The sequence below is a fragment of the Excalfactoria chinensis genome, chromosome 2 (assembly GCF_039878825.1).
Source record: "Excalfactoria chinensis isolate bCotChi1 chromosome 2, bCotChi1.hap2, whole genome shotgun sequence".
In the NCBI taxonomy this organism is placed as follows: Eukaryota; Metazoa; Chordata; class Aves; order Galliformes; family Phasianidae; genus Excalfactoria; species Excalfactoria chinensis.
In genome coordinates, this window is record NC_092826.1 from 99,316,640 (window position 1) to 99,335,508 (window position 18,869).

At 37.5% G+C, this 18,869-nt stretch overlaps 1 protein-coding gene across 38 annotated transcripts in view; it reads left to right on the forward strand.

Annotated features, from left to right (window-relative positions):
* Positions 1 to 18,122, forward strand: part of CLASP2 (cytoplasmic linker associated protein 2) — a 132,988-nt gene extending 114,866 nt beyond the window's left edge. For 36 of the 38 annotated variants that reach the window (XM_072327997.1, XM_072327984.1, XM_072327990.1 and 33 more), the window contains 9 exons: positions 4,450 to 4,593; positions 5,022 to 5,128; positions 5,730 to 5,883; positions 6,520 to 6,742; positions 9,654 to 9,847; positions 10,432 to 10,560; positions 11,766 to 11,972; positions 13,040 to 13,156; positions 14,237 to 18,122. In XM_072327997.1, coding sequence (XP_072184098.1) covers positions 4,450 to 4,593; positions 5,022 to 5,128; positions 5,730 to 5,883; positions 6,520 to 6,742; positions 9,654 to 9,847; positions 10,432 to 10,560; positions 11,766 to 11,972; positions 13,040 to 13,156; positions 14,237 to 14,323 — 1,362 coding nt within the window. In that variant the 3' untranslated portion in view covers positions 14,324 to 18,122. The remainder of the gene's footprint in view (positions 1 to 4,449; positions 4,594 to 5,021; positions 5,129 to 5,729; positions 5,884 to 6,519; positions 6,743 to 9,653; positions 9,848 to 10,431; positions 10,561 to 11,765; positions 11,973 to 13,039; positions 13,157 to 14,236) is intronic. The other 2 variants (XM_072327988.1, XM_072327995.1) reach the window with 1 other exon arrangement.
* Positions 18,123 to 18,869: the final 747 nt, after the last annotated feature.

The following is an 18,869-nucleotide window of genomic DNA, read 5'->3' on the forward strand; positions in this document are numbered from 1 at the left end:
ACTTCAGCCTTGGTTGGATTTTTTGTGAAACACAGAAGGCTGGTAAGCAATCTTGTGTTTAACCTTAGATGTTTTTAAATGAGGTTGTATCAAAGAATTGTTCTTTTAATGCCACTGTTCCAGTGCAATAATCCCCTCTCCGCATAGCTCTTGTGAAGCAAAATTAATGTTTGTGGGCATTCAGATATAACAAAGATAAAAAATAACCAGGAGAAATTTACTAATGCAGCCTTCAGAAAAGGACTCTAGATACTTCTTGAAGTTAGAGAGCAAATATCTTTTAATTTGCTTTGCATATAGATGGAATAGATTTATTTGTTGTGTTTGTTGTCAACATCCATCCTGTCGTAGCTGCCTTTATCAGTATGTTAACACCTCTTGAATGTCAATTAAAATATTTTGTTTATTGCTCATAAAGTGGAAGCATGTTTGACATAGACAGATAACTCTTCTGTTCATTTTTCCCTGTTTATTTCTGCAGTTCAAGTAAAAACAATTTATTTGTTTAGAGTTCCTTAGCTAGATTCAATTCAGCTTGAGTTCTGGCAACTTTGTTTCTGGAATCAGTATCAAAACTTCCTTCAGGAGGGATGCTTTGTGGGAGGGAATTCATAGAAAAAGATGGAGAGCTATCTTACAATGTATACTGCAAAAGAAAGTAAAAGTAACTTTTGCCATTTCTTGATATCTTGGTTGCTTATAATAACTCACCATAGGAATACTTATGATGCAGATGACTTTTTTATTACCTTCCACTTCTAATACAGCATTCAGCATGAGAAAGCAGTAACAGATTATATCACTTAGAAGTATCTCACCTAGTTACCGTGCTCTAGTGACATGCATAAGATCATAAAACAGAAAGGGAACTGAAGCAGCACTATCTTTTAAATCAGTAAAGTTTTAGTACTGAGACACGTGGCGAGCTGTCTTATCTGATGGTTCATATCTTTAATAACCATTTTGATGTCAATCAGTAACTGAATCATGGAAAGAATTGGCTTTGAGTTTTATCATCTGGAACACTTTAATTATATGAAGCTTTCTCAGTTTGTATTTTCTTTCCATAACAAACTTGTTGATGGTTGCTAACTCCCCAAAGCATTTAGTAAGTCTTTTGCCAATAAATAGTAAAAAAAAAAAAAAGTTATTCTGATCCTTTAAAAAGTTTCCTTCTCTTAACAGACTTGAAAATGTTGGCATGTTATTTTAATCTTTTTAAACTTTTTTTTCTAAGGATATGGCAGTAACCTTAACATTCTGTATGCTTTCTTTAAATGAAGAGGCCTTTTACCATCTGTTTTTCTGTGCTACTCTGTAAAAAAACAAAAAAAAACAAAAAAAAAAACAAAAAACATTACAAGTAGATAAAAAATTGGTTTTTAATGTTACTGTTAAGATGGGCATAATTAAGGTAGCTTAGATAGGGGCTTCATTTTGAAGTGTAAAATTCTAAGTTCCTCTTCAGTAAAAACTCTTCTGAGAAGAATTAAAATCTTAGAGTTCTTCCAAGTTCGAACAATACAAAACATACTTCTCATTCTTATCCTTTTAAAATGTGATCTGAGTGACTGGATGTGAAAATCTCAAGAGAGCAAACTTATACTTGGAGTGGGAAAAAAAGCCAAATACTCTAAATACTCTTTCCCCTTGCCTTCTGTGAGTCAATTTCCATGCCGATACTTCAGGTTGAGCTTCTAGACGAACCTGATGGTATCAGTTTCTTTCCTGACATGACAGTAGACAGTCTATTTTGTTATTCTGTTGGTAGCTGAAGTAGATGCAGTGTTAGGCAGTGAAAATGTGGATAACAGAACAGAGAAAAGGAAGTGGTACTTTCCAAACCTTTGTATAGTTGGAGATTTTGTTTTGGTTTTGTATATATCAATTTATGTTAAAAGACTGACCAAAAGAAATAATGGAAGAAAAATGGAGCACCAAAGACAGGTCATAGAGGACATTCAGGCTGTTCACTTGAAGGGAAGACTGTTCAGGGAGGAGGGAATGAAAGTTCAAGAACACAGCTGATCACGAGTGTGCAAAGACAGTTTGTGGCAATCTAACATGCTAGAATTTTCATCATTAAATTTAATACTAAGATGTGTGCTGGTATGTGTGCTCATAGCTTGGCTTTCCACTTCTAATTAAAAAGTGCTACAGTTCATTGCTCTTGAAGCGAAGGAGGGAAATAAATGTCTAAAAGCATTTTCTAAACTACTTGCTTGAAGTATTTTTGGTGCTGAACCAAGCTGCCTGCCATTCTGGCAAGCATGAGGCACTGGTTCTCTCCAGTGCATGGCAGACCTTGACGGTGTGTCTCTTCTATTGAAACTAGATAAAGTTGATAAATCTCAGAACCAGAGTTTCATACTATAAGAAACTGTTTGTAACTTAATAATCACTAGCCTTTCATTGCATGTGGTAAGTTAGTTCCAGTGTCAGAAGTTTTGTTAGCCTGTACAGTGAATGTTCATCAAACTAAGTCATGCAGTCAACGTTTCTTTAGCAGAGGGGAACTCAACTAGTATCACATCATTCTGTAACATACTGTAGTGCTTTGTCAGTTTTTATTCACCTCTTGGCTGAGGTAAATAAATGAAATACTTGAATAAAAACATGTTTTAGGATGAGGATGCTATTAAATGCTAAAATTGGGGGTTTGGAAGATGTAGTCCAGTACACTGCAAACTCCAGTACACAAGGTTTCATCTTTTGAATGTGTAGTCAGTAAGAAGGTATCTCCGAAGGTAAGATCTCCTGTACTTGGCCCACGTTGTTAGATAGCAGATGTTGCTGGTATGGCAGTAGGGGTTGAACCTTCCCACCAGTACCGTTACATTCTGTTGCTGTCTGACAGCTGGCAGCAGGGGGGCAGTCTGATGAAATGGCGTCTGATATGGAAGTACATCTGAAGCAAAGGTGTGGAATTAATTCCTCCTTGCAGAAACAAAATGCTCCTGATGACATTCATTGACATTTGCTGAACATTTCTTGACGCCAAACAGTGGATGTGAGCAAAGTGAGGCAGTGGGTGCTGTGTTTCTGCAGTGGCGACAGCAGTGTGAAAGGCAAATCATGTTCACAGCTGTCATACCACACAGTGAAGAACATCTTGATCAGTTCATCCATGTGAAATGGCAGATGACAACCAGGGGTCTGCATATGGAGTTGAAAATTGGATTCAATGTGTTGGAAAAAGTGGTGGCTATGTTGGAATATCATAGCGTTTGACCCAGGTTGGTCCCATAGATTGTCACACAGGAACAGGAAGAACACCACATACAGTTTTGTCGTGACCAGTTGAACCAGTGCAAGGCTGAAAGTGAAAATTTCCTGGATCACATTACGGGGGGGGGTGGGGGGGTGGGGGAGCGGGAAGAAGAGACATGGTGTCACCATTACCACCACTACGATCCAGAGTTAAAATGGCAGTCTTCGGCATGGTGACATGTGAATTTCCCATCAAAGAAAAAGTTGAGGACACAGCCCTCAGTGGGTAAGATGATGTGCAATGACTTTTGAAATAGGAAAGGGATGGTCCCTCTGAATTTCCTGGAACCCAGACAAACTGTCAAGTCTGGCTGCTGCATCACAACACTGACTGAGCTAAAGGCTTGAATTTCCGCAGTCTATCCAAAGGAGAAGAAGACAACCTTTCTCTTGCAACTGAATAACACCAGGCCTTGTATTAGTTTGAAGACAGTAGAGCACACTGCTAATCTTGGCTGGTCTGCCCTGCCATACCCACAGGATACTCTGGATTTGCATGTGTCTGGTGATGGGCAACAGTTTTGTGGCAACAGTGTTGTCACAGCAGATGTGAAATGGTCATCTCCACTGATGCAGGTATTTTTGAGTGTGACATTGCAGGTTCTTATTCACCACTGATAAAAATGGTGGTGAATGTGTTGAAAAAGAGTATTTTGTAGCTGTTCTGCTAAGTAGTGTTATTGTGCTCTTGTATTAGTTGAAGTTTCCATGGAAATAAATAGGAGCCATTACTTTTGGAGCAGCCTGAATCATCATAGTGCTAGAAAGCCAGTCTGTTGGTATGACATGTCTTACCACTTGTGAAATTCAGGACAAACATATTCCTATTTGGTGTGTTCAATTTTTCCTTTTTAAAATCAGTTCAACTTGCCAAACTCTGTAGAAGCCATTTTGATACTTCCATCACTTGCATTACTAAACAGAGTTCTGGGGAGAGAGGGCTGAGGATCATCTGTCTGAAAGGCTGCTAATGAGGATGATTCTGAAAGGTGTAAGCTCATGGTTGTGTGCCTGAATTTATGAATATCTGAACCTTGATCTTAGCAGTACATATGAATTGCATTAGTTTATACCTGTTAACATCTTTATTCGAGTTTGCTTAATACTTATATCACCTTTTGTGACTACCTGTCATTGTAGCAACTCAACTTTGTGATTTTAATCTGCATTTTCTTCTAGGCTGCACAGTCAGTACTCATTTCCCTTTTTGAACTTAATACTCCTGAGTTTACAATGCTGCTGGGTGCTTTACCAAAAACATTTCAGGATGGAGCCACAAAGCTTCTTCATAATCATCTCCGAAATACAGGCAACAGTGGTCAGGTATCTACACCTTCCATATTATTATTTCTGAATTTACTGGTGTTTTGAACATAAGTCCATTTCATTAGAGTTGTGTGAGAGTGAGAAAATTAGTGGAGGCCACCCAAGCCCTCCACAGAAGTCTTATTAGAAGGTACCACTCATTATGGAATACTTTTTATTTTCCTGCAGAGATGCTTGTTCAGTGTGTGTTGCTTCCAAGTAAAGTGACTTAAAGGGTTTGAATGGGCTTGTTATGAGTAGTGTTTATCTCTTACGTTAGTTATTTCAGAGTTACACATTTGAAATTAATGTCATTGGTTAGAGAATTCAGGAAATTAAATAGCATTTCACTAAATGTTTCTGGGTGCTAGAAAATAAAAACAATAATCAAGTGAAGGGGAAGCCAAAGTCATGCTGTAGTGTCTCTTTTCATCCTCCTCTACCAGGGTTCAATGGGAAGTCCTTTGACAAGACCTACTCCACACTCCCCAGCAAGCTGGTCAAGTCCTCTCACTTCCCCAACCAATACATCGCAGAACACATTGTCACCAAGGTAATGCTGGCCAGTGTTGCTGCAGCTCTGCATCTAAGGCTTCATTAAATGTGTTCTCCAAAGCAGTAAACCGGGCTGTGAACAAATGCGCAGTGTCACAGATGCTGAAAAATAATCACCTCCCTGAATGGTCTGACAGGTGCCAGGGCTGCCCTAACATGTGCACCTCTGAGTGCAAGTGGCATAGCAGGAGATGGAAGAGAAACCTTCATCCCCAGCAAATGTTAAAACAGCTTAAGTCATCCAGCTGGAATTAATTTGGGGGGATAAAAGTAGTACATAAATGTTCTTACTTTTGATGACATCAGTGTTGTCAGTAAAGTGAATTTTATAGCTTTGCTTTTAGCAGTCAATCAGTATGTTGATCAGTTCCCCTTCTGGTGGAAATTTTTCTTATAGAGAATGGTGTAAAATTCTCATACAGAACAGCAGAAGTTGCACTTGAGTCAGATGCTACAATATAGCACAGCCTTGTTGTCTAGCCACTTGCATTGCTTAACTTTATTACTGTTTCCTGGGTGCGTGTTCTTCCATGTTGATGGTACTGAAAAACACGGGATAAATCCATCTTAATTTGTATGTCCTTGTCCATGGCCCACAGTGCATTTGATTATGATACAGAAAATATGAATTCCGAAGATATTTACAGTTCCCTTCGTGGAGTCACTGAAGCTATTCAGAACTTCAGTTTCCGTAGTCAAGAAGATATGAATGAACCTGTGAAACGGGATTCAAAAAAAGATGACGTTGATTCAGTGAGTAAACATGGTACATTTTGTAATGGCAAATCCAGCCAATACCTGGCTTACAGTTAAAGATAAAATGTCTTTTTAAGTAGGTTTATCTGTTCCGATTCCTACAGTGGGACATATCTGCTAAATTCAGTGCTTAAAGAAACAAAGCAAAACAAATGCATTTTGGAAATGTAAATGCTAACTTTAAGCAGCATTAGCTTTTTATTTATTTTAAATATAAGCAATGTTAAGAATTTTATCTCACAGAACAAGGAGTTTAATTTTTGAGAGGTCTGTACGCTGGTTTTGATTTTTATTTTTCCCAGAAGTTGATTTAATTCCTTACAAAACCCAGAGGTTTTTTGGTGGTGCACACACTGTTCTAAACTTCTGTTTCTGTGGTACTTTGACTTTCAGATCTGCTGAATTTTCCCAAAGTGTGTGCGCTTAAGCATGTGTTGTACAAAAACCTGCCCTTTTTTTAAGTTCAGGCTACCGTAGCCAAGTCTTCTTACCTGAAGACCAGCTTAATGTGTCTTCAGGAATGCTTAGGAAACTTTTGAATCTTAGAAGTTTTCGCTACTCACATGAGTGCGTAAAGTAGTTATTTGCAAACAGTGTGTTATATATGAATCTGCGGTATTTCTTTTCCTGCAGATTGGCAGTGCTTCTGGAATAGCAGACCTACGAGCAGGAAGTGGTGTGAGTGATACAGGCCGAACAGCTCTTGATAACAAAACGTCATTACTCAATACAATGCCTCCTCACTCTTCCCCACGCTCACGAGATTATAACCCATACAATTATTCTGATAGTTCGTTTAATAAATCTGCTTTGAAGGAAGCCATGTTTGATGATGATGCGGAGCAATTTCCTGATGGTAAGCTTCAGATTGCGTTCTGCACTAGAAGGGAGATCGTGAGATTTTTCACCTCTTAGTTCAGTCTCTGAGTAAACCATTAGCAGTATATTTATCAGCGGTGTCATTTCCTTAAGAGGCTTTACATAATATATTTCAAACTAGTGTATTTGTCAGTGATCCTTCTGACTGATGCTGTTGGATTGCTAGATAGATGTTATATAGGGCGGGTGGGAAATGTAATTATTGAACTGTATAGTATTCTTCTGGTATCGTGTTCTATAGCAGGATTGTCAATATAAGTTTACTTACCACATTACTTCGTGGTTGAGATTTAAAGAAAAACATGTACAAGTAAAACTGGATTAAACCAGTTCAGGAATTAGGCGAAAGATTTAAGTATTTTTTTAGTGAAGTATTTGTATGCAAAACACAGTGTTGGTATTTTATATTGACTAAACAGTCTTTTGCAAGGGGAAGAAATGCTTTTACACAGGAAGTGATTCTTCTAGTTCATGTAAGTGTAGGAACTTGGGTGGTTGTTTTGTAGGTTTTTTCCTGGGAAGTCTCTTATACATCATCACGTGCACTCCATTCTTCCAGCAGAATGTGTTGGCAGAATATTTTATTCAGCAATCATTTTATTCATTTTCTTTATCTACCTACCTTTTGGAGCTACTGTTGTGTAGTAGCAGTTATTCCTAAGAGGCATGTCTTGTCTTTTTTGAATAGGGGTGTATACTAAAATATAGTTTGATGCAAAAAAACCAAAAACATATAGATCAGTTTGGATGTTTTTGGTTGTCTTTTTTTCCCAAGGTTTGGTTCTTAGTGTCAGTGTGGTAATCTCATCTCATCTGCGTGTAAAAGCGATATCTTTTTCAACCTGTCTTGTGTTTCTTTGCTACCAACTGGTAGTGTCTGCTGACAGTCTTGAGTTTTTCTTCCACTTGTCAAAGTTAGCTTGGATTTTTAAGTTCTTAGAAAAGTTCCCATGAATAGCTCTTAATTGTGCGTGGCTGTGTGTTTGCTCTTTCAAACTCCGTGTATTATTTTAGTTAAAATACAGTAATTACTGGCAGAGATGAAGAACCCATAGCGTAGCTCCATTTGAAGTTTTTCAAATGTTGCTTCATAAGAGTATGTGTTGAATTAACAAAAGAGTGGCAAGGGCTTTTTTTCTGTTGGTTCTTTTTTCCCCTTTAATTTTTGTTTCATGTAATTTAACAGTCTGTGCCGGATCATCTCCATTCAGTAGTGCTTTGTCCTTACTGGAGTTAGTAGGGCAGTGTATTATTAAGGTATACACTTTCATGAGTCATAACAAAGTATTTGCATTCATTCCCATGCACAGTCTTAGTTTTCTATAGCATTCAGGTATTTCTGGATTACTTCCAGAACTGCATCTGAGATAGGCTCGAAGAAGTTGTCATGAATAAGATTTATTTGGCAAAAAACTGTGCATACAAATTGTCATGTAGGAGTTGCATGCTATTCCTATGAACTATTTCCCATCCATGGAACATAGCATTTTAATTTTCAGGAAATCCACGGAATTGCTGCCTCCTGTAACTCAGTCTTGTTTACTGGACTCCTGTGTATCCCCTCAAGTGTTACTGGGAGAAGATATGGATACGTAGGGTTTGATGGGAGGATCTTGGCTGTTTATCAGTCTAGTCAGCAGCATTGAGGCACAAATGTATTCTGCAGGCTGTCTAACAATAGAAAATATCTGATGTAGGAGTGCACCTCGGAGGGCATTTGAGCATTTTGTTGCCCTTACAATCAAAAGTTTTCATAGGAACAGCATAAACTTTAATAGCGGTAGCACTTTTTTTTTACAAGGAAGGTGCATTTTAGCAGAAGAATAGGGGACCAAGCCTTTCTAAGTCACTTTTCCTTAGAAGCAGTACACCGCCTTTGTTCAGAACCTAGTGTTCCTTTGCAAAGAAGCTCTTTTCTTTCATCACACTTCCATAGATTGTGCTTTGCAGATGTCTGCTTTTGCAAATGCCTGCTTTTTTAACTAACACTTTGTATATGGGCTTAAGAATTCACTTCTTTGTCTTGACTTAAACTTACTGTTATTAATTTTCATCTTTTTTTTTCTTTCAGACCATTCCTTATTTATCAAGTTAATTATCATTTCTTCTCTCTTTCGTTGTTTTTAGAATGAAATAATTGGTAGGTTTTAAAAGTAGTCTCCATATTCCATGAAAAGCATTAATAAAAGCATCAAGCAGAACCAGGTCGTGCAAAGGCCTGAGCAGGGACATTGCTGGTCTCCTCCAAGATTAATAGAAATTTATAATCCAGTCATTTTGCAAGTGTTTCATCCAAGCATTGCCCCTGCCTTGTTGGCTTTGCTTGGGCATGTTTCAGGCAGTAGGCAAATCTTTATCATATTCAGAACATGCTGTCATTTACTTTTGAATGCCAACACTGCATGTCTTGTCAAAATGATATTATTTGATGGTTTGAGGTGTTCTCTATCAAATATTCTTTAATATGTAATATTCTATATATATGTTACATATTTTAATTCATTCAGATGAAGCACTTGCATTTGCTCCTACTTGCTTATGTTTTTGTTTTCAGGGGGAAAAAAATTGCAAGTAGAGGAGTGAGAAACTCCAGCAGTAAGCCAGCTTGCAGCTTGCTGGATTCTCTTGGATTTTGTGGATGTTTTTGTTTTTTGCTGTTGGATCGTTGTTTTATTGTGATTGTAATGTAAGCTGGTTCAGGAATATTGGCTGCTTTGAAAATGAAGTAGTAAAACTACAATTCTGGCAAACAGATTTGGAGGAAAACAACAAAAAAAATTGGTAGAAAGCAGTTAGCAATCTAGAAGATGCTTTTCAGTTCTGCATCAGGCACTAATATTTACTTCTGAGTTTCAAAATTCTGTTTGTATACGTTCCTTTTCTGATAGAGCCTCCCATGGATCATTCTGATCTAGTTGCAGAGTTACTAAAAGAGTTATCAAACCATAACGAGAGAGTTGAGGAAAGAAAGGCTGCCCTCTATGAGCTCATGAAGTTAACTCAAGAAGAGTCTTTTGGTGTTTGGGATGAGCACTTCAAAACAATACTGCTTTTGCTGCTTGAAACACTTGGAGACAAAGAGGTAAAGTTAGATTGATCTAGTTGAAAATGTTAACAAAGCTCATGGTTTGCTTTCAGTGGCTTTGAAAGTTGTATGGGTTGTAGGAAAAGCATAAATTCCAGCTAGCCTTGACAAGCAAGAAGTTGTGGCAATGTAAGATCATGTGAACTCTTAAATCCGTTGATGGTGAAAGAGGCCATCTTCTCAAGTATCCTTCAGTTTTGGGATCTTTTTTTTGCCACTAGTAACCGCTGCTGATTTTATAATACTAAAACGTCTGTTTTCAAGAATAATGTATTTGTGTGACTGTGTGATGCTACAATATTTATCAGCACTTCCAAAGTGTAAAATTGTATGCAGCTTAGCATTGATGGTTTCAATTAGCAGGTTGTTTATGGTGCACCACTTGAATTGTTTTGAGAAGAGTGAACAGTTGAAGACATTTTTAGCTGTATTTATTTCCATATTAATTTCATATTGCCTATATGCTTAGAAAAGAATCGATATTTTACTATTATCAAAACTTTATAAACTCTTGAATAAATGCTTAAATATTTGTCTATTCAGTGTTACATGACTCATTTGTTTTACTATTTAATCTCTAGCATGCAATTAGAGCTTTGGCATTGAAAGTTCTAAGAGAAATCCTAAGAAATCAGCCAGCGAGGTTTAAGAATTATGCAGAGCTCACAATAATGAAGACATTAGAAGCACATAAGGATCCTCATAAGGAGGTGAGTAATCTGTTACTTTCTTTATTTGAGGTTGTAACAAAATATTACAAAATGCAGCAGCTGTATTATGTCCAGAAAGTGTTTGAGAAATCAGATCTTACCGATGAACTAAGTTGTGTAATAATGAAGGTGTTAACACAGGTATGCAAAAATAAAAGTGAAGTACCGTTTTGTAGTTCTGAAATGCTTCATATCGGCCCTAATAACAGTTGCCTTGGCTGCTGCCCAAGAGGACATAAAACCATAACCAAGGATGTGCCAGCGCAGTTCTATGAAGAATAACTGAAGGGAGTTTTTGTTATAAGCCCTGTTATCTCATACAGTCCTTTGGATTCCTGTAAGGTTGATAGTTGAGAGATAGGACTGAACATGGGAAGGAAATTATAATCCCTTCCCATTTTTAACCATCTCTGGGTAAGCTATTCCATTTCACCATTCAGGAGCATGGCTTTGAGTGTTTTTAGGAGAATAGGAAAATACCTCAGGGAAGAGTTGGCTGTGGCTGAGAATGGTGAAGAGATTCAGATGTAGAAAGATAAGTGTAATCTTGCTCAGGAAGCTTATGTGCATGCACATCAAAGGACAATGTATTTTGATATAAGAAACACAAATATAGAAACCCCCCAAACATTAAGCAGTTCACATCAGTGTCACTGATGCTATGAAAATAGTGTGTCTAAGGAGATGGATAAATCTCCTCCCTGCCTTTGCTGCACCCCCACACTCTCTGGGAGAAGCCTCCAGAAGTAGCGATCTGTGCATGCCATTCAGCGGTTTTTGAGATGAACGTGGAAGCTTATCAATGGTCAAAGAGAGTAATTAATGACAACACAGGAAATTACAGATAGCAATAGTAAAGAAATTTCAATATGTAATTGCATGATATTGTATTTATATTCTTCACAGCATTGCAGACTAGTGAGATTTCAGATCTGATTCGACAGTTATTGTCAAGTTTGGAAGGCATTGCCAGATACCAACATGCATCTTGTAGAGCATACAGTTCAGTCATACAGTATTGGAAAGAGTCTGGATTTTAGTGCTGTAATCCAACAGTTGGAAAATTGCACACATCTAGAAATCCTTCACCTATATTTACAATACTGGGGAGCTGTTGTTAAGAAATTTTTATCCTCAAGACCTGTACTGGCACTAATACACTTATAACTCATTTTTCCATGTCTTTTTCTTAATTCTTTCAATAGGTGGTGAGATCTGCTGAAGAAGCTGCTTCCATGCTGGCCACTTCCATTAGCCCAGATCAGTGCATCAAAGTCCTTTGTCCGATTATCCAGACTGCAGATTACCCCATTAATCTGGCTGCAATCAAAATGCAGACAAAAGTCATAGAGAGAGTGTCTAAAGAAACTCTTACTCAGCTTTTACCAGAGATTGTGCCAGGTTTAATACAGGTAAAAAACAAAGCAAAAAACCCCACCTCCTTTGTATGTAAGAATTACAAAGATTTATTCGAAATACCATCACCTGGCTCTCCTGAGGGATTCTTATTGGTCTTACAGCTGATGGCTACTTTGACCCAAACTAACTCTCATAGTGGGCACACTGTCTTTCATTGTCACCTGGCTAAACTGTAACTGTGGTTTCCCAGGATCTGGCTAGGATGTAAAGTATTGGCTGTAGTTAAGTTCAATAGACTCTTTTCAGTTATAGGTGGTATCTTTTCCAAGTTGTGACCGTTTGGTCTGAAATCATCCAAGTTGTATGTATTATTGTAGGGTTGTAGCACTTGGGGCTTGGAGGTAGCAAGAGGAAGAAAGCAGCTGATTGGGGAAAGCTCAATAAAATGTGGAGGTTATAAGAAGTTTCTTTGTCCATCTTTATAAAGAAATAATGTCCCACCATAGAAAGAGTCAAAGCACAATAGCTCACATGTGCTGAATAAAGACTTTCCAGAATTTGACAGCTGCATTCTGCAGATTTCTGACATAAACTTACATGGTCAAGTCACGCATCTGCAAGAAGGTAAGAGGAGGGCCTGCTGAGAAAGGGATGCGAGACAACCAGGCATAAGAAACAAAAATCATTCAGTAACAAGGTGGGAGTTAATAACAGAAGTTTTACCTGTTAAGAAACAGTTTCTTTCAGAGTAAGAAAGCTCTGAATGTAATGGTCTCCTGTTTAATAAATATCTGTGTAATCTAGAACGCTTTATCCTGTGATCTCCCCTATTGTATTTCCATGTGGAGCGTGACAGTGGCTCTGTTTTCAGTGTAAATTACAAACAGGAATTGTATGGGTTTTAATTTCAGTCTGGAAATAATTGTAAATGGTAATTAATAAGCAGCCTGCCTTTCAAATGTGCATGTTCTGTATTTGCTTGTTTGGTTTTTTTCTTGAAATGCCTAGCATTCATTTAAAGTAGATGTTAAGGTATTTATTGTAAGTAGTAGTAAACAGTTTTCTGAGGCTTTTAATCATTAACTGATCAGCAATTAATGTTAATTTTATTGCTTTCTAGGGTTATGATAATTCAGAGAGCAGTGTTCGTAAGGCATGTGTTTTCTGCCTTGTAGCCATTCATGCAGTAATTGGTGATGAACTAAAACCACATCTCAGTCAACTCACTGGCAGTAAAGTAAGTAAAAAATGACATTTAAGTTTTGGTTCATAGTTACATGTATACATTTGTGTTTTGGTTGCAATTACCAGGAAGTTTATACATAAATGTACTTATCTGAATGGAGATAACCAGGGATGCTGAAACACTCAGAGGGTCGATGTAACTTTGATATCAGAGGTTCAGAACTGAAAATCCACAGGTCTGCAGATAGTCACACACACATACTTCAGCAAACTGTGATAAACAGTAAGTTGTATTTCTTCTTGCTTTACAGTAGATTTAATTGTATACTATCAGTGGCTGAAAAAAAGGAAGAAAATGTATTACTTGAGTACACTGTCAGACGTTTTATTCTGAAACAGTGATAACAGCTGTATTCAGCATGGCTTTTTCTACCTGCATATCTTGCCTTGCATTTCATGCGGTGCTGACTGGAAAGCAGTTACTATGCAACACAGTTTATCTGTTCCTGCCCCTTTATTGTTTTTTTTTTTATTTTTCTTTTTGCTTTAATCTGTCCTTTCAGTACCTCTGATTTGGTGGTGAGGAAGAACCGTCTGTTCCTTCTTTAGTTAGGAAACATGATTTTGTTAATACCTCTTATGTACTGGCTTTTAACATTCAAACAGATGCAATGAGTTTGCCCATGGAGATAAAACATGACAATTAATATTGTATATCACTGAATAAAACAGTTGCATCTTAAAAACAGTCCGGCATTGATTGCATTGAATGTGACTCTAGACAGTATGGGAAGCATTAGTAGGTGCTGGAATCAGTACCTGTAATTAGAGGCTTAATACCACAACATTCACTTAAAAAGCCAAAAAAAAAAAAGCAAGCCTGCCTTATTTGGAGCAGCATATTAAGCTGGGGAAAAGCATCTGTCTTAGTGCAGCTACTGCAGGTTGCTTTCTTCTTTGCATCCTTAGTTTTGCTGTGTTAGATATTAGCAAGTATGTTATCTTTCCATTAATTGTGTAAAATACTGTTTTGCTTTTAGGAGAATAATTGTGTAATGTCTGCTTCAATCCATCATTTCTGTAGCGTGTACAGTTTGTAAATACTAAACAAAAGTAATTTCTGGCTTTGCAGATGAAGTTATTGAACCTTTACATCAAGCGTGCACAAACAGGCTCTGGACCAGGGGATACAACGGCAGATATGTCTGGACAAAGCTAATGAAGCTGAGACAAGAATTAACCAGCTCTCCTAAAGCAAGGGCAAAGCCCTCATCAAGTGAAAGGAAAATTCTTACACACAACTTTTGGAACCCTGGTTTCTTTTTCTTTTTGTTTTTTTCTTTTTCTTTCTTTCTTTTTGTTTTTTTTTTCCTTAACCAATGGCTGTCCTCAGCCTGCATGTGACTGTTGCAATAGAATTACTCCAGATCTAAGGAAAAGCAGTATTAACATCAGTTGATCGAAGCAAAATAAAATCTAAAAAAGAATCTAATTCATCAGTTATCCTGTTGCAATCCTCTGTGTCTTCCCATTAACTTTTGCCAGTGTTACTGTATTAAAAAAGGATTTTTTTTAATGCTAATTAAACAGGTATGCTTTAAGCTTCAGAAGTTAAAATATAAATTCTGTTGCTTCTTTTTCAGCTGCAGATAACATTTTTATTGCTATTTTGTTTGAGTATCGTGTCCTTCGCTAGAAACAAGAAGTGATGTGAAACTAGGCAGAACTAGTCTGAACTGCAGTGAGACTCGGTCACTGTTGGTGGTTCATCATCTTATTTACAGCTTGTTTGGGATATTCCAGAGATTGAGAAATATGCCTATAAAAAAGCTGGATCGATCCAGTTCTGTAAAAGTGATATTGTTCATTGGTTGTATGTTTGTTGCATAAATAAGAATTTAGTGTGCACAGCAGAGGACTGGTACAACCAGTACCTCTTAGTGTGGGAGACAGCCCTTTCAGGGTAGCACTGCCGACCTGGTGATAGAGTGGCAGTCTGCTTTTAGCAGCAGACTTAATGGTCACTTGATGGACGTGAACCATCCTTGCCACCTTTCGTTCTTCAAGCAGGATGCTTCAGAATGGAGTGCTCTGCCCAAGCATGCTCAGTATGTATTTATCACTAGAATGTTTCCTCTCAACCTAATTGCTGGAACCAGTAGTCTTGTATTGTAACTCACATGGGATTTTATGACAACAGTGCAGAAAACTATTTATTCGTTATCTTCCTAAAAGCACCGAGATTTTCTGCATTGAATTTTAATTGGGGGGTGTTGGGGGGGGAGGGAATAGTCACAAATGCTCTCGATCTTGCCACCTTCTAATTTAACAAATGCTATATTTTGGATGAGTTGGGAAAGCTGCACCGAACTGTTTGCATGGTTTTCTTGAATAGCATCCTCAAGATCCGTCTGGTTTAAGGTGTGGAAATGTTTCCAGGGTTTGTTTTGCCATTTCTGAAAAAGAGTTAGTTTATTGTGAATAATGGTTCTTTGTATTTATGAACTTGATAATGGAAAGAGAAAGAAAAGATCAAGTAAATGTGTCCCTGAATGTTCTCATCTTTTTTTTCTTTCTTTTTCTTTTTTCCTTTTTTTCTTTCTTTTTTTGTTTTCTTTGATATAAGCAACAAGTTAGTTAACTGAGAACTGGGATAAGCAGCACCCTTCCCAGAAATGATGGAAACTCTTTATCCCTAGCTTTTCTTTCCCTTTGATTGTGGTGTTGTCTGGCTGTAGGAAATATATCCTGATAAGAGAGAAAACTGTAGTGCCAAGGATGATGATCAGTGCTAGGCTGAAATTCTCTCTACCTCTTCAGGGTGGTTAATTTTTGGCTGAGCTGCTGCATACAGCACCCGGTGGAAGAACTACCTACAGAAAAAGTCTTTTGTTTTTCCCTAGTTATCGCTTAATGTATATTGAAAGCTATTCTTCGACACACAGCCAAATACTGCAAGAACAGCTTATGCACTGTACATGTTAGGTGCCCCGAAACACAAAACTGAATGAAAAAAATAAAAGGTCAGATGCTTGTAGTTACATGAAAGGTTGTTTTCACTTCAGTGTGACTCTGATAGAAAAGCTGAGATGTTGTTAAAGAAGCAATGCCATTACAGAGATTTATTTGGAGGAAAGGTTGTAGAAATGTATGTAAAGACTCTAAATCAAGGCTGTCATAACTTGTCAGTAGCCCTCCTTAACAGCTACATCAGGAAAACAGTATCTCCTCTTTCTTTCCTTCATTACGTGTAACATTCTTGTTGTTTTCTACTGTTTGATTCCATTGTGTATTTATAGTTCTACGCTTACCATTGTGCATATACTGGCAATAAAATGTACATAACATTACCTAAAAAAAAAACAAAACTAGCAATGTATACATTCTGTTTTTCTGTGTTATTTGGTCACATGTTATAAGAAAGGTAGAAAGTCACTGAGGCAACATCGGGGGCAAAAAAATGATCTTCATGTTTTTGTGTCTAAACGATGTTTCTTTATACGCTCTGTGAGTAAATCCATCAGCGTTTGGGAACACGGTGTGAATATAGGCATGCTAGACGAAAGTAGTTTGGGGAAAAGGAGTAGAATCTTTATGAATACCAAATTTCCTTCATCTCAGCAGGCTTCTTGTTTGCTGCTTCCTTTATTTGTACATTATGCATTGCTAGCATTTTATTTTTGTAATATTTCCGAAATATTTTTCAGTTTAGTATCTCGTAGTTTTACATTTTGATTCTGTGAAATATCATTAAAAAAAATAGTAATAATAATAAAAAAGGCAGAAATGCTAAGTTTAATAGTCCCATATATTATCCCTACTTTTTCTACAGGTAGTATTTATTTTCAAATGATCATTTCAAGATGACTTTGCTGGGTCATCTTTTTGAAGATGTTATTTCATACTGAAAAAACAAACAACTTTATTGAAACATCCCATATATATATTCTGGATGGACCTAATTGTTTTTTATCTGTAAACAAAAGTTGGTAAGAAAGAAATGTTTTTATCCCCTGCGACTGAAAACTTTTACTCCAGGGGGAGGAGAGGAGATATTTACACAAAGTTTGTCCCCCAATTGCGCGTCAAAGATGCCTTTAATAGTTCTAAGTGTGACGTCCCACATACAGAAAATCTAAATGCTACACATTGAAATGAATATTTTAATTACTATCTGACCAGTTCTGTTCCCAACAAAGACAGGGCTGCTGTTATCTGCTTTGAATTTGTATTAAATGAAGCCATCAGAACGTAAGAAATTGCAACAAAATGTTCTCCGCTGCAGCCAGTTACCAGATTAGCTGCGTTGCTTTTTGCCTTCATTTCCTATATTGCAAATAGACGATAGCTCAATTAAAACTGAGCTGTGATTAGTCATGCCTTATGTTTGTACTGGAGGTGGTTTATCTTAAAAACAAAAACATCAAACCCACAACCATAAAGTCCTGTGAAAAAACAGGACAATTACTGTTGTTCTTTTTCAGAAAGGCTTTCTTAATATCCTGTAAAGGTAGGACATTGCAGTGGTTTGAATACTGAAATGTGACTCTTAAAGGTTGATTTGGGGCTTAAATAGAGGAAGGAAAGAAAACTACATGCAGAATCGGGACAGAAAATGCATGTCTTGGATGTCTTGGACTTGGATGTCTTTTGCTTTAAATGATTTTGGGTAACGTTATGTTCAGCTAAAACTGGGAGAGCAAATGTAAACTGAAAGGAGAGTTGATCATGTACATTTTCTTGAGTTTGGTTGCTTGTTTGTTTTTAAAGATAAAGACTGGAACAGATGGAGTTGTGTTTATTATTTGTGGTTGGAGTCCCAGAGTGAAAAGAACAAACACTTGTATCCTGGAACAGAGTTGCGTATTATTAACAGCTTCTGTCAACGTTGAAATGTTTGAGTAAACTCACAAACACATCCGTGTGGAATGCCTGTAGAAACTGAGGGCCTGAGCTGCTCCTAACGTTGTCCCTTTGAAAATAATCATATAAGAGAAAATAAAGAGGAATTCACGTGAGTTATGCTTCAGTTACTCCCTGTGACAGGCTAGTGAGAATGGTCCAGTTGGTTGTAGTAATTTACAGAGGAACACAAAATACAGTATAAATGAGGTAAGGATAGATGGGCAACTGGGGACCTGAGGGGTTATCTGGAGCAGTTAAACCAATGCTTCCTCCCAGCTGAAATAGTTAACTGATCAGTTTTGCAGTCGTAGTCCGCTTTCATGTAGGATATATTTGATGACTTCGGGGTTCCCGAGCTGGGCGGTTTGGGCTACTCCAACTAAAGAAGATTTATTTCATTTGCTGTCAGGATTTTAAGGTAATAAACATGTTTACTTACAAGTTCCATCACAAGTAGTTTCTGCTCAGACAGAATCACAGCTACGTTCGTCAATTACTGTTAAATGGTAACGCCTGCGGACTTTGAAATGCTACTTGGCAAGCAGTTTTGAGTATGGTGTGGTTCCTATCAAAAACAAAACTGTTCCCCGGTGTATCTTAGGTAGATACTAATGTTCCTAATGAAGCATCTCTTCAGGAAGTAGGATCGGGAATAATGCTGATATAGAAGCATGGAAAATGTCTGTCTTGGGTGGAAAAGCCAGCATGTCTGCATACAATATCCAGACTTGTTACCAGTGGCAGTAGGTAGAAAGGGAACTGAAGTTTATATTAGGCATCAGAGCTCCGTAAGTCCTTCATTTTAGTGTTCCTCCTTTCCTAGATCTTGGCTGTTGACCAACGGTGGAAATCTTTGTACC